This window comes from Rhinichthys klamathensis, unplaced genomic scaffold (assembly GCF_029890125.1).
Source record: "Rhinichthys klamathensis goyatoka isolate OS25496 unplaced genomic scaffold, OSU_Roscu_1.1 h1tg000060l_1, whole genome shotgun sequence".
NCBI classification, from domain to species: Eukaryota; Metazoa; Chordata; class Actinopteri; order Cypriniformes; family Leuciscidae; genus Rhinichthys; species Rhinichthys klamathensis.
Window position 1 is genome coordinate 4,224,177 of NW_026606605.1, and position 15,918 is coordinate 4,240,094.

Consider the following 15,918-nt stretch of genomic DNA (forward strand, 5'->3'; position numbering starts at 1 on the left):
CAAGGGATGATGGATCCATGTTCTCATTCTGTTTACGCCAAATTCTGACTCTACCATCTGAATGTCTCAACGGAAATCGAGACTCATCAGACCAGGCAACATTTTTCCAGTCTTCAACTGTCCAATTTTGGTGAGCTCTTGCAAATTGTAGCCTCTTTTTCCTATTTGTAGTGGAGATGAGTGGTACCCTGTGGGGTCTTCTGCTGTTGTAGCCCATCCGCCTCAAGATTGTGCGTGTTGTGGCTTCACAAATGCTTTGCTGCATACCTCGGTTGTAACGAGTGGTTATTTCAATCAAAGTTGCTCTTCTACCAGCTTGGATCAGTCGGCCCATTCTCCTCTGACCTCTAGCATCAACAAGGCATTTTCGCCCACAGGACTGCCGCATACTGGATGTTTTTCCCTTCTTTCACACCATTCTTTGTAAACCCTAGAAATGGCTGTGCGTGAAAATCCCAGTAACTGAGCAGATTGTGAAATACTCAGACCGGCCCGTCTGGCACCAACAACCATGCCACGCTCAAAATTGCTTAAATCACCTTTCTTTCCCATTCTGACATTCAGTTTGGAGTTCAGGAGATTGTCTTGACCAGGACCACACCCCTAAATGCATTGAAGCAACTGCCATGTGATTGGTTGATTAGATAATTGCATTAATGAGAAATTGAACAGGTGTTCCTAATAATCCTTTAGGTGAGTATATATATATTGTTGCGTGTTCCTGTTCCTGTCAATCTGTTTATTTGTGGTGTAGATTTGTTAAGGACTCTTTCTGCTGGTGAAATCGCTATACCGGTGGCATTTATTTATTCATTCAACCGATTCGTTCAAAACTGCTGATTCATTATTAAACAGAGCAATTTACAGGCTGCGTCTGAAATAGCATACTTCCTTACTATACAGTAGGCAAACAACAGTAAGTGACTAAATTTGAATTCACAGTTCTCATAAAAGAGTAGGCAAAAGTACTCGGATGACCTACTACTTCCGGTAAGATTCTGTAGTGTGCATACGATGGACACTTTACTATCCCACGAGGCCACGGGAGAGGATTTGTGAATCGAGGTAAGGCAAAGCAAAGCAACTGACGCTGGTGGGTCACATGATATTGACAACATGGCAAATGCTGTATGTCTGTATTATATTCATACTACATGCATTCGATATAGTCCTGTAAGTATATAGTCATTATATGAGTCCTGTAAGTGTTCACCTGCAGGTATGGTAATCTGCCATTATAGAAAACACAGAGGTGGCAACAGCTTTGGCACAGCTTTGTTTCCTTTCATTTGTGGAGCAAAAACAGACAAAGAAACTGGCAATGATGTATCTAAACTATAAGTTACTCAGTATTAACTTCTTGTTTATTGAACTGTCAGATAAAATCAATGTAACACTGTGCTGTTTTTTGATTCACGAAAATCAGGCCACTTGTGCCTACAGAGCTATGCTGCTGCAATAATATATAAGAACCCCCTTAGTAGATATCTACAGGTGTCACAGGCACCTAACGAAATATATTTCGTTAGAAGAACCAATCAGTGCTTGGTAACAGTTTCTTGACTGAATTATATACAGTATATACACACCAATGAGCCAAAATATTATGACGGCCTGCCTAATACGCTGTTGGTCTTTCGTGTGAGGCATGGACTTAACAAGACCCCTGAAGGTGTCCTGTGGTATCTGGCACCAAGACATTAGCAGCAGAACCTTTAAGACTGGTTGGTTGCAATGTGGAGCCGCATGGTGGCTCAAATTAGTTTGTCGAGCACATCCCACAGATGCTCAATTGCATTGAGATCTGGAGAATTTGGAGGCCAGGGCACCTTCAACTCTTCATCATGTTCCTCAAACCATTCCTGAACAATGTGTGCAGTGTGGCAGGGTGCATTATCCAGCTTAAAGAGGCCTTTTCTACTAGTGAACACCATTGTCATGGAGAGGTGTACCTGGTTTGCAACAATGGTAGGTAGCATGTGTCAAATTTACGTCCACATGACCTAGAGTTTGCCAGCAGAACATTCCCCAGAGCATCACACTTCCTCCAACGGCTTGTCATCATCCCACAGTGCATTCCTGTGCCATAAATTCCCCAAGTAAACGGCACACACGTACATGGCCGTCCATGTGATGTAAAAGAAAATGGGATTCATCGGACCAGACGATCTTCTTCCACTGCTCCATGGTCCAGTCCCAATGCTTGCGTGCCCATTGTAGGCGCCAACTCAATGTGTGTGTGTAACTCAGTGTAACTCAATGTAACTCAATGTTAGTTTGTTACATTTATGTTTCATTTTAAGAATGAGGTTTCTCAGTCTTTCCCTCTTAGATTTGCTGAGGTTCCCTAAAGGTATCGCTCACTTAATCCATTAGTTATGAATGGCCTTATATGTATGAATTTCCAGGAAATTATTCTGTTGTATAGTGAAAAGGATATGCCAGATTGATTTATCTTGTCATGTAATATATCCTCTCCTTAATACTTTTTAGAGCTAATTATCAGTCTTTCATCTCTCTCATCCTCCCTTTTACATCACTTTCTTGTTTTTAATTACCCTATAATCATATAGCGTATACTTAGCTCATAACGCAGGTGCCTATAACCAGATTACAATTAATTGCCTTCCCAAAATAAAACTGTTCCTCACACGGATTAGCTGTTAGAATCCATGTTCAATTTGTTTGTTTAAGCCGTATTTTCAGTCTTCTTGGTAGACACGAATCCAACTTAACAACCACCCTTTGTCAAGACGATGGCTCCTTTAATCCACCACAGCTTGCTCTCTATTGCCGACGTTTATCTCGTGTTTTCATCCTGTGGTTTGAGGGAGCTCATCTTGTAGTGGATATTAAAAACAAAAGGGGACAAAGTCAATTTGGTCGGTTCTGTAATCTGATCCCCCCCAGACTACTGTCACGGCAGATCTGGTCATTTAATCAGAGGCCTAAGCACAATCACAAGCTGGGCCATTGATGGGGAAGGGAGCGCGCTGCTGGTTCATTAAACCTATCACAGCATGTGCTAATTAAATAATGGAGTCGCACTCATATACCAAAGGGTGAAAAATGACTGCTGTGGCATTTCATTCTCCATATGTTGGCCTGCTTGCCCTTGCTTTTAGCATGAATATTTGCTTTTGTGTGCAGGACAGAGCAATAGTGTGAGAGGAAAAATGTCTAGCTATTGATATTTGCATGAGAGAAAAACCTTCAGAGAGTTTGTTTACTATTCTTTCTGGCTAATAGCTAGTGTAAAGAGGTGGTGTAAATTGTGTTACGCAAATAAGTGTTTTCTCTGGAATTAGCCCTTCTGAAATTCGGTTTGGTGCCGGCATGATCTTCTTGGTGAAGCTGTGGTGCATTGATGATCTCAGAGGGTAATGCTAAAGTTAATATATATATATATATATATATATATATATATATATATATATATATATATATATATATATATATATATATATATATATATATATATATTACATTACATTTATATATGTGTTTCTCATGCACTTTTATTCGGAACAAAATACATTGCATTTAAGGTACACATTTTATAACTTCATGCATTCCCTGGAGATCGAAACCATGATCTTGCCGTCACTAGTGCCATGATCTATCATTTGAACTAGAGGAATGAGAAATTTTGTTAATGTAAGCTAGTTAAGAAGCCTGGCGGGGAACACCAGTAGTGGGTGACCAAACACCAGTAGTGGGTGACCAATATGTTACAATGGCCGATATCTTTTTTTTTTTTTTTTTTTTTTTTTTACACATTGGCATGGCATGTTTTTCTGTTTGGCCAATGTGTTGAAAGCTGTACTATTTTGACAGTATGAAAGTATAAATGTTTTTTTAGCATATTATTGTTTATTGTACTGTCATTTCAACAATTGTTATGCATGTGTACTATCTTTAAATTACAAAGTGTGATGTTATATATTTTGGCTTTATCGGCCTTCAAAAAAAAGAAAGAAAATTGGTCGACACTTAGACACCAGCTCACCAGCATCCCATACTGGTGATTTGTCGATATATCGGTCGATTATTTGAATTTTTTTGCAAGTATATCGTCGGAAGCGGGACTTTTATTTTGACTGCTCTGAGAACGCCAGCACCTGACACACAGCGATCCCATTCCCCGTCTTCATTAGTTAAATATCGACCACCCTGCTTTCTAAAATATCAGCATCAACCTTCGATCAACCACTACTGGTGCCCACCATCCCAAACACAACAGCTTTTCAGTAGGTATAATATTTCATAAAAGATAGATAATGTCCCAAAGGACTGTAAATGATGCTGTCTAGAGAGCAACCTGTCTCATTCCAAGAGTTCAGTAATTGGATGTATTTTGATCTAAGTATCTGTCTCGTCTGCCAAGCAATGTTTTAGATGATGTTTCACCATCCCCTTTATCTCTTATCTCACATGCTCCTGCTCACCTGCTGTTGAACAATATCCCCGGGAGGCTTGCACCTGATGCTCTGTGCTTGATCCTAGCCTAACCAGAAATACCCAGAATTCCATTCATGTCTGTCGACTCATCTTTGTTTCTGTTGTCGTCAGAGACTTTGACTAGGAGTCGCCTCAGATCAGCTTGCCTCTAAAGTGTCAATCTGCAGATCAAAGCTAGAGAAAGATTGCACTTACATTGCATTAGATGGGTTTTTATTTATTGAGTGCTTGATGTGGGAGCATATGTGTTAAAGAAATGAATGTTGCAGGTTTATGAGAGAGAGAGAGAGATGAAAATATAGGCGTAGAGATGTGATGTTACATTGCTTCTGAGCAGGTTTAGGATGCTTTTGTTTTACTACTATTTCATAAGACTCGTACACTAGGAATGAATTGTTCACACGTCTAGCATTGTTTTAGGATTGATTAGCCCAAGCCCAATTCAATTTTCACAATGCAATTCCCATCATGCAGTTCTGAGTACTAGGTTGTGAAGGATGTACGGAACGTCTGATGCATAAGGCACACAACATTGGAAACTCTTTGGGAGTTTTGAAGTCCTCATCTGATTGGTTGAATTCTCCAGGATTTCCTGGAGACATGTGCGCATTCTTTATCGGCCACCTGAAAACAAAGCTGTCGTGATGCCAAACTGTGTCACGGAAGAAGAAAGCTGCCGTGTTTACAACTGTGACAATAAGCGCTTATCAGGATCAACTAAATGCTGGATTTGCAATATGTGAAGGTCGCAGCATAGACTTTAAAAGGCATCCAGGAGTTTTACACACCGATCTGTTATTGCAGGGACATTGACTTTACATTTCCCACTCTCCTAAACATGACGCTGAACAAAACAAACTGTGATTGGTTGCTTAAAATGTTATAGGCGGTCCTTGGCCAATGAAAGCTGCTACTGTATACGAGTCCAGACGATCTGCCGTCAGTCTGAAGTTCTGGCTAAGCGAGACTATGAAGGATGCTGAAGACTACTGTGATCTGGCGTACTTTACCCGACCTGTCCAGCACGCCTGAATCGACTCTTTCAAATATTGCAACTGCACTCTACACCACGAGTCTGGATAAATGCCTGATTATAATGTGCCTTTCTATCATTTGATCATCATTTGATGAATCGCAGCTGGCATAATGGCTTAAGAAATGTACACAAACGTATCATTTAAACAATTTTCTACAGGCTGTAAAAATGCAGCGTTAATTGTGCCAAGCAATTTAAGAGACATTTGTGAATATGGCTCAATCTATAACAAGCCTAATTTACATGGAATTCATGTTGGCACTGAAAGAAAATGTAATTGACTGAAGCTTGATTGTGACTGGTTAGAGAATAAGATGAGTTTTGCACTGAAATACTGCACACAAAAGTGACTAAAATGTTTGGTGGATTTGCCCCAAAATGTTTGATTAAACAACCTTGACCTTGAGGGAACGTAAAATGTTAATGAATATAGTCATGAATAATTACAGGAAGGTCTATTTATTTATATAGCCCCTTTTTTAATTAATCTTGGGAATTCCTTTCCTAATTTATTTATTATTTAATTATACATTGTTGGTGGATTTTATCTCTATTTTTTGCTGAATGAGTAGACTTTCCGGGGTTATAGACTCGTAATTTGAGATGTGCATTTAACACACCTGTTTGTTTGTTTGTTTTTAGTCCACAAAATAAAAGTACCAATATTAAAATGAAAGGATTTTAATATTATACCATCTCTTCTATTTTTCATGCATTTGGCACTATACCAAACGGACTTGCAGTGCATTATTGAATTTTGTATAGCATTATTGAATTTTGTATTGCATTCATCAATGTTCCCTAAGAATGCAAAACTAGGGAACTGTTCTCGCACTGTTAGCACCAATGTTGGGGGTAATGCATTACAAGTAATGAGTTAAGTAATCAGATTACTTTTTACAAGTAACTTAAAAGTAGCTTAAAAGTTACTTTTTCAAATATGTATACTTTATGTACTTTATGTATTTAATCTCACTTTATTAACCAATGTCTTTACTGCTGACCGTCAATGTTCTAATTCAATCATATGAATAAGCAAAAATTACTTTAGATAAACATCCCCACCCACCCACACACACACACACACACACACACACACACCGGACACAGCGGCTGCGGCACCTGAGGCTATGGACAGACAAGGTGAGAGAAAAGGAGACGGAAGCATGAGGAGCGACTGAGACGAGAGAGGGGAGAGAGGAAAAAATGTGGTGCCATGCGATGGTACTGGACATCCATTGATGGCTCCTACTGTCGAGGGCAGCCGGCAGCGAGTCCCCCGTTCCCTGCTCCGTCCCCATCATTGCCGACGGCAACAGGCTCCGTTCCACGGCGAATGGGAGCGACTCCTCCGCTCCCTCTCGGACGGCAGCTAATCCTCCTTGACCCAGGAGCACGGCAGCGAGCTCTCCATCCCACCTGTTCTTCCATCGCCCCAGCACCATCGCCTCGGGCGGCCATCGGCGGTCATCGCTCCTTCGTGCTCCAGTCGACTGCCGCCAAACATAATAAAACAAAACATTAAATAAAATAGTCCAGGCCTGGCCTCTTTCTGTCGTCGCTCCTCCTTTTATGCTTCCGCTCCTCCGTGAGAGATACGAGACCGGTGCGCCGCGCAGGTGTCACTCATCAACAATCACGCCACCAGTCTCGCGCCGTTCTCCTACGGCCCTCTGCCTCGTCCCGCTCGCCACAATCACATTTGTGTTTGGTTAGTTTGAGCAGCGCCCTCTACTGTATATGCGTGAATTTCCTCCGAGGCTTATTCATTCAACTTTTTTTTTGTACAAAGGCCTTTTTATTTGCTAAAAATAGATTTTTTTGTCTTTATAAAACAAAAAACAAAAAAAAAACAAGCCCAGCCCAGGTGAGAAAAAGTAACGTAAAAGTCACATGACACATTATTTCCATAAAAGAGTAAATAAGTAAATCAATTAGTTACTTTTTTAGGGAGTAGCGCATTACTTTTAAAAGTAACTAACACGGGTTAGCACCATGTTACATTTTCTCAGTTGACAGATCTTCTGAACTCAATGTATTTGTTCAGTAAGTTCATTTATTTTCATATATGTCCAACCATAAATAGTATTATTTCATAGCTCGGCCAATACGACTATTTGGATAAAGCAGTCAGTCTTTGAATGTCTCAAAAGGGGTCAACTACAAAAGAGAGACCTTTATGAACTGAAAAAACATAAAATACTAAAATACATTACAAATCATTGCTTGGAGATGAATTCTCCTTATGTATATTGTACCTCCATTAATCCTGGACAAATTACCCAACACTTGACAGGTTATGTACAGTCTCATTTAACTGGACTTATTTGACTTGACTAGGCTGTGAACTTGAATTTTAAGTTGTGGTAACAGAATGTCACACATATTTATTCAGTTGCGCTTTTTGTTGTACACTATTGGCTGAATGCATAATTAGAAGTTCCTCTTAGTCCGACCATCTGGCCTCAGCAGTGAGATTAATCTGAGGATCAACAAAGATTTACAGTTTGCGTTTAACAAATGCTTTGAAACACAATTCCCCTTTCATTTCCCTTTATTGTTTAAAAAAAGACAAACAAACATGAAATGTGCAAATGTGAGAGCACCTTTAGTTCCCATCATCACATTTGCAGCGCGCGTGTGTGTGTGTGTGTGTGTGTGTGCGCATGTGTGTGTGTACCATTTGGGGGATGTTTGTGGTCTTGCCTTGCCCAGCCTTACACACACTCTGCCTATGATTAAAAGTATATATATAAAAAAAATCTTACTGTCTCCGAACTATAGTCTATATATGCACACTGTTAAGTGGATTGTTCAAGGATGAATGAATGAAGTTAATGAAAGTAGGACTTTCAACAATCACATGATTATAATTACAGTTGAAATACCGGCATTGTAAAAGGTAAGCGACGGGAATTTGAGTGCTTCTGCTAGACATTTTGAGAACACTGAGTAAGAGAATGATGGAAGGTAGGCACGACAGCGACGAGACCCTGAAAGTGTGTATGACAATCATATATTTACAGAAAGACTAGATGAATAGGCCGGCCCATTATAAAAGCAAGACTGAGGGCCGTCGTGGCTGAGAGCATTTGGAGTGCAGTTGTCATCGACTAGTTCTCGTGGTACTGTGCTATTCACTACGGCCTCTCCTGTTCTCACTCATGGAGTGACCCAATTAATTCATTCTCTTTTGTCCTGTGTGTGTGTTTGTGTGTGTTGTCGCTATACCCTATCAACAGAGAGGCTGGCGAAGAAAACTGGGACGCAGAGAGCTGCCAAACGCTCCCATCGCCGGCAGTCTCCCACACCAAATGTCTGTGCAGCAAGCTGTCCACCTTTGCAGTGTTAGCGCAGAAAGCTAAAGAACCGGTGAGTGATCTCTTTACCCTTTCGACACCACACTTCACACCTCAGCGACTTTAAGACCGGGCCTAGCTATCCGAGACCTCTGTGAAATGCATCTCATGCAGTCAAGTAGCTAGAACATATGATGCCATACATCCAGAATATTTTTGTCGAACACTGTTTGAAGTGTTTGGTTGCTCTCTAGAAGGTCGGTATTCCATCTGTTCCACATATGCTAGATGTTACAGATAAAGAAAGATCAGAAACAATCTGTTAAGGGCTAATTATTTAGTTGTAAAGATTTCTTTAAGGTAGTATCGTAACATTGTGACCGTTTACGCTGTTGGTTTGACATTAGAGGTGAACTTTCCTCCGTGTGGTTATTGTACGAAAGCAGATGGTGGACCAGGTGTATAATATATCATGGTATGAATAATGCGTCAGGGTTCGTCTGGCTTGGGATTTCTCCCAGGTATAGTGTAAAGCATTGATGCACAGCAGTGTTGTTGTTTTTTTCTGTGATTATGAATTTTAATCTCACTAAAGCAGTGGTTATCATCAGGGGAAGTGTGGAAAATGATGATAAATTTTGCAAGTAAAAACTAGTATATATATATTGCTGCCTTAAATGTTTAAGTACAATCAACTTCAATGTCATTTCAACTTAAATTACATTAAACTTGTAAAATGTATTAAAATACACTTATTTTAATTGTCATAATATTTCACAAAATGCACTGTTTTTACTTTAATTTTGATCATATAAATGCAGTTTAGGTGACACATAGGCCTATGTAGAAAATGTCTTAGATTATTCCCCTGGAAATTAAAATATGAGGTACAAAACTCTTTTTCTTATCATATACGATGCTGCGAAGTGACACCATGACCCTTTTCACTCATATAAGAAAAGCATTATACAGTTGATAATGCTATTTTCAAAATGGGTTTATAATTTTAGACCAAACTGGACTGTTCATGGCTGGCCATTATTTGTGGCCAGTAGATTTTCTCGATTCACCACCAAAGGCTAAAATCTACAATCAAAAACCAAGCTAAAATAAATATTGGGTTGACGTGCATAAGCTTGAATAGTGGTAAAAAGCTTAAGCTCTTCAGCTTTTGTTTGTTATGTTCATCATATTTATTATTTATTCATTATCTAGTACAAGCTAATGTTTTGAGCCCGTATTGAGTGGATATGTGTCAACTCTGAAAGGATAGACACTGAGCATTAAATCTGTGATGTGGCTTTTAGATATCCAGGTTAATGACTTGTGCTGCCGCTTGTTATATTGACCCTGTGCCCTCTTTTCACTTAATGGACATGAAAGGCCACTACAGGCCCACCAGCTGCTCGGACCCATTGTTCGAGGACTCGTGTCCTGTGCATCTCTCTCTCTCTATGTATCTTTCTATCTACATATGTATCTCTCTTGATCGTTTTCCCTTTTCATTCCTCCCCTCCCCTCAGCAGTGTCACCAATGAAAGGATACTGACCCACTTTAGCTTAGCCGAGTGTTTATCGGAAAGCACACCCCATTAAAGTGATTGATATGCATGGCAGGCAAAGAGGATGCTGGGAGATGGAGAATAGCCCTGAGGAATGAGCGATGTGGGGCAGAGAGAGTAAAGCCATAGGCCAGTTACAGTCACACAGGAGCTGGACCACACGCTGCTGGCTGCCACAAACCACTGACACCAGCTAAAGAGAGCGTGCCAGGCACACACACACACACACACACATGCAGAGAGCAGCGCTGCCCATCAGGCACAGTTCTGCACAGTCAGGGGGCATTGAGCATTGGGTACAGGGAGGCAAGGTGGAAGCAATGCCAGTTCTAAAAACTGCAGAGCTGAAAGGAATACTAAAATAAATAGAGGGAAAAGTACAGGAGAGAACATTTTAAAGTCAGAAATCATGAAATCAACTTTAATGCACACGTAATGGAAGTCATTATTGCAACTGTCTATTTTAACAGAATAAACGTTACAGTTAGAAGTGTGTCTGCTCTATTTAATTGTCTGCAATCTTTTTCATATGAAGAGCCTTTTATTATACAGGTGAAACTCGAAAAAATGTGAATATTTTGCTGATAGCATACGTGCCACGCCGCATTGAGGCAGTAATTCATGCAAAACGGGTCCAACCCAATTACTGAGTACGTATGCATGATTATACTTTTCAGAGGGCCGACATTTCTGTATTTAAAATATTTTTTTTATTCATTTCATGTAATATTCTAATTTTGAATATGGGGTTTTCATAAGCTGTAAGCTGTAATCATCAAAATTATAACAAATAAAGGCTTGAAATATCTCACTTTGCATGTAATATATTAGTTTCATCTTTTAAGTTGAATTACTGAAATAAATGAACTTTTGCACAATATTCAAATTTTTTGAGTTTCACCTTTATACTTTTTTAATCACTTAGCTCAAGTTTGCGGTCGGTTTGATAAAAAAAAAAAAAAAAAGGAATTAATACTTCAGCAACAATGTATTTCAATTATCAAAAGTGAATGTAAAGACTTTTACATTGTTACAAAAAAAAATCTATAAAAAAATAAAATTATCTATTCATAAAAAAAAAAAAAACTTTTTCCACAAATATTAACTAGCACAACAGTTTTCTTCAGCAGCCCAAATCAGCACACTATTATTATTATTTCTAAAGGATCATGTGAGACTGAAGACTGCTAAAAATACGTAATAATATAAAATATATCAAAATAGGAAAGACTTATTTTACATTGTATAAATATTTCCCAATATTACTGGATTTTTTATCAAATAAATGCACCTTTAGTGACTAAAGTGAAAAAAAAAAAGAAAAAAAACATCTTAAAGGCTACGTTCACACAGCAGCAGAATACGGTTGTCAATCCTGAATTTGAGTCCTGAATATGGTTACATTCACACACAGTTCAGTTATTTACGGGAGTGAAATCCGCATTCTATAACAGAGCTCACTCCTGTAAATATTCAGGACGATCTGAACCGGACTGGACTAGTTGTCTGTCGTGTCATACACTGCGAGAGGGCCGCTCTGCACTGCACAAACACGTGTCTACCGTGTGTTTTTCGGTGAGCTGTGTGTAATCTGAAGGTTTAAGATCCACCACGACCGCCACTGTTCTACGCATGACTCCAATGCTCCGCTCTCCACCCAGACATAAAAGCTGCTGTCGGTTATTAAAGATTTGACGGATGTATCTGATAGCTTTTTTATTTGTTTTTCATTTAACAGCCGCTTGCCAGATCCGAAATGACTTGCAGTCCAGTAACTGTTGAGACAGTGTCCCTGCAAAGTGTCTTGTTAAAGGGCACAGCAGCTCTGCAGTTACTGGGTTGCCTTAGTGGGTGTTGAACCTGCAGTTTTTGTACCAGCAGTCACAAGCTACAATCATTCATAGGGATGGTTTACCCCAAATTGAAAACCCTCAGGTCATTCCGAACCTGTATGACGACTTTTGTGAAACATAAAAGAATACAATTTGAGAAATGTCTCAGTGTGTTTGTGGAAGTCAACGGTGACTAAATCTGTTTGGTTTCCAACATTCTCCAAAATATAACTAGAAAGTCTGTAACACTTTATTTTACAGTCTCCCTGTTGCACATCTACTTCCTATAGTAATAACTGTAAATTATGCATAATTACAAGCAACTAACCCTGAACCAAACCCTTCCCTTATTACTGTATAGTAAGTACATTTTGTTAATTAATATTACTCAGTACTTATTTGTATAATTACACTGTAACCAGGGCACCTTCAAATAAATTTGTAACCAGAAAGTCATACAGATTTGGAACGACATGAAGGCGAGTAAAATTGTAATTTTTTGTGAACTATCCTTTGAAGCTTACACCATTTGAATGTTGTGGATTATCTATATTTGATGATCACTTTACATTCTAGTTCACCCTTTTTTAATTTTGGTTGCACTTTATTTTAAGGTGTCTTTGTTACACTGTAATCATACATTTAAATACCGAGTAATATTAAGTAACTAAATGTATAGGGTTAGGATTGGGTTTTGGTTTGATTTGGTTTAGGGTTAGTTGCATGCAGTGGCGGCTCCAGACAATTTTGATTGGGGGGGAAATGGGGGCTCCTGGTCATTTCAAGGGGGGTCTCATGAAAACCAACAAAAAATACAGTGGACACAGCTAATAACTGCATATTACTGCTACTTAACAACAAAAACAACACAGCATATCAACTACTTTGTTTTTAATCAATTAATCAATTGCATTTTGCAAACAATATGCTCGAATTTTAATTGCCATAGCCACACCCATGACAGAAAACATATTTACAAAATAGTATCTATTGTCATACTCGCACTACCTTTTGATTGCCCTACTTCTGTCCAGTCTCCTCCTGTCTTCTTCTCTGCCATTTGCCATCACAGGAATAAATTACAATTTTTAAATATATTAAAATATAATTATTTTAAATTCCATTATAATATTTTATAATATTACAGTTTCTTTATCAAATAAATGCATCCTTGGTGATCCATGAGAGACTTTCAAAAACAAAATATTACAGACCCCAAACTTTTGAACGGTAATGTACCTAACAGTGTTTAATCTGTGTCATAAAACAGATCATCTCATTCCTTTTTTCAAGCGTCTCTCTGTCTAATCCAGGTCTAATCTCCATTTCGTAAATTTTGTCTTGTGCCTGCTGAAGTTGTAGCTGTAATTACAGAATTGTCTTGAATCAGGATTGAAATACTTATACTCACAAAAAAAAACTAAAGTTTAAAGGGGTTGGTATATTGCCCTTTTTATTCGATGTAAAATAAGTCGCTGGTGTCCCCAGAGTGGGTATGTGAAGTTTTAGCTCAAAATAGGCTACCCCACAGATAATTTTATATAGCATGTTAAAATTTACACTTTTTGGGGAGACTGGATATAATGAGTGACCACCAGATCCATGCACACTGTGAAAAAAATGACGACAGGCAAAACAAAAAGCCGCTTCTTTTGACACAGAAAAGCCTATATTCAAGCCACTGGTAGCCTACTGTTTGAATCATGAGCAACTAAAACCCCTGGATGCTAGCTGCCCCTGCGATCCAAAAGAACGACGCGGGTATGATAGTTGAGGCTGTCTTGGTTTCTCGGCTGGGCCATGGCTTAAAGGGATACTCCACTTTTTTTGGAAATAGCCTCATTTTACAACTCCCCCAGAGTTAAACTGTTGAGTTTTTACCGTTTTTGAATCCATTCAGCCGATCTCCGGTTCTGGCGGTACCACTTTTAGCATAGCTTAGCATTCATCATTGAAGTGGACAAGACCATTAGCATTTCTAAAAAAAAATTTACCAAAGTGTTTCGATATTTTTCCTATTTAAAACTTGACTCTTCTGTAGTTACATCGTGCACTAAGACCGACGGAAAATGTAAAGTTGCGATTTTCTAGGCTGATATGGCTAGGAACAATACTCTCATTCCTGCGTAATAATCAAGAAACTTCACTGCCGTACCATGAGAGCAGCAGGCGTAATGATATGACGCAGCGCCTGAAAATAGTTCCGTTGTGTTGACGGAAGGTGGCCTATTTTCAGGCGCTGCGTCATATCATTACGCCTGCTGCACTCATGGTACGGCAGTGAAGTTTCTCGCGGCAGCGCCTTGAACGCAATGATATTTTTTTTATATGTCGAATAAATTATTAATTACTATTGTTCTGCGTAGTTTGAAGAGAAACATTTTTAAATCTTTATATATTTTTTAATCAGGAAGGGGGGTCAAATGGGGGGTCAAAGCGTTTTTTGGGAGGGTCTTGAGACCCCCCAAGACCCCCCCTGGCGCCGCCACTGGTTGCATGTAATTATGCATGATTTAAAGTTATTACTATAGTAACTACATGTAACAAAGACACTGTAAAATAAAGTGTTACCTTAATATTAGATGCTATTTGCCTATTGTATGATGGTTATAGTAGCACACTTTTCTAAAATGCACATCATACATTATGCAACTTAGAGAGAACAGAAGAGTGACAGACAGGAATGGAATAATAATTGATTACTCATATCTGTGTCAGCCAGACCTAAAACTGTTGGTCAATGTTTCCTAATCGACATTTATCAATTTTTGTCCCTCATCATAACGTCATTGCCTGCCTGTTGGCTTTTTTTGCGGGAATGACTGGTGACATTTGGAAGTGCAGAGTAAACAACTCTATTATCATATTATTATATTAACAGTCTGCACCCGTTAGCCTGGATCTACATGGGTCATCACATCTCCATCAGCATCTTTAATGCTCTCCAGCAGCTTAACACTGCCAAAAACAGCAGACAAAATGGCTGTGTTCCAAAATATTGTGTGCTGCCTATCTAGGGAGCATTTTTGTGGTGCACTTTCGCAACAAAAAAAAGAAAAAAAAGTGTAGTTATCAAAAATTTTGAGACTTTTTGGCAACTATTTGGCATCTCAGTTATCCTCCAGCAACCCCAGAATGCATTGCAAGGAGCTTAGTTATACTTTGAGGGAAATATTTTTATACAGTTCTAATTTAGGTCTAATTTAGGCCCAGTATTAATGTGTACTTGCTCCGCTCATTATAGCTACATGCATGCTAACCTCAAATTCTATTGTTAATCAAGTATTCTGTGCACCTCAAGTAAGCAGAGCTATTTGTGTGCTGTTTGAGTGACCATACTTTCGGAAAATGTCAGGTCGGGGAAAACATGGTGTTAGAATGCTGCCTCACAATTGGACTTTAAAACTCACATTTGCAAGTTTATATCTCAAAATTAGGAGAAAAGAACTCAGAAATGCGAGGGTTCCTTAGTAAACCCCTGATGGAAACGTCCTGACTAGGGCCCTCTGAAGTACAGCAGCTGCTCTGACAGATATCTAGCGGTCTAAACACGTTCATCTTGTGTTGATCAGAGCTCTCTGCCCTCCCAAGACTCTGCAAGCTTCTCAGTATTACAGATCAAGACTGCTCTTGGGCTTTGTAGTTGAGAACTAGAGGAGAGTCAGCCGTGATGGAAGCTGCATTTCAATTATAATGCCTTGGGAACTTGTTAAAGGGATGTTTTGGGG

General features: G+C 39.1%; 1 protein-coding gene across 20 annotated transcripts in view; it reads left to right on the plus strand.

Moving 5' to 3' along the window:
* The window catches only part of adgrb2 (adhesion G protein-coupled receptor B2), a 346,370-nt gene that overhangs the window by 258,232 nt on the left and 72,220 nt on the right, over positions 1-15,918 (plus strand). For all 20 annotated transcript variants that reach the window (XM_056249712.1, XM_056249721.1, XM_056249717.1 and 17 more), the window contains one exon: positions 8,740-8,869. In XM_056249712.1, the coding sequence (XP_056105687.1) occupies positions 8,740-8,869 (130 nt within the window). The remainder of the gene's footprint in view (positions 1-8,739; positions 8,870-15,918) is intronic.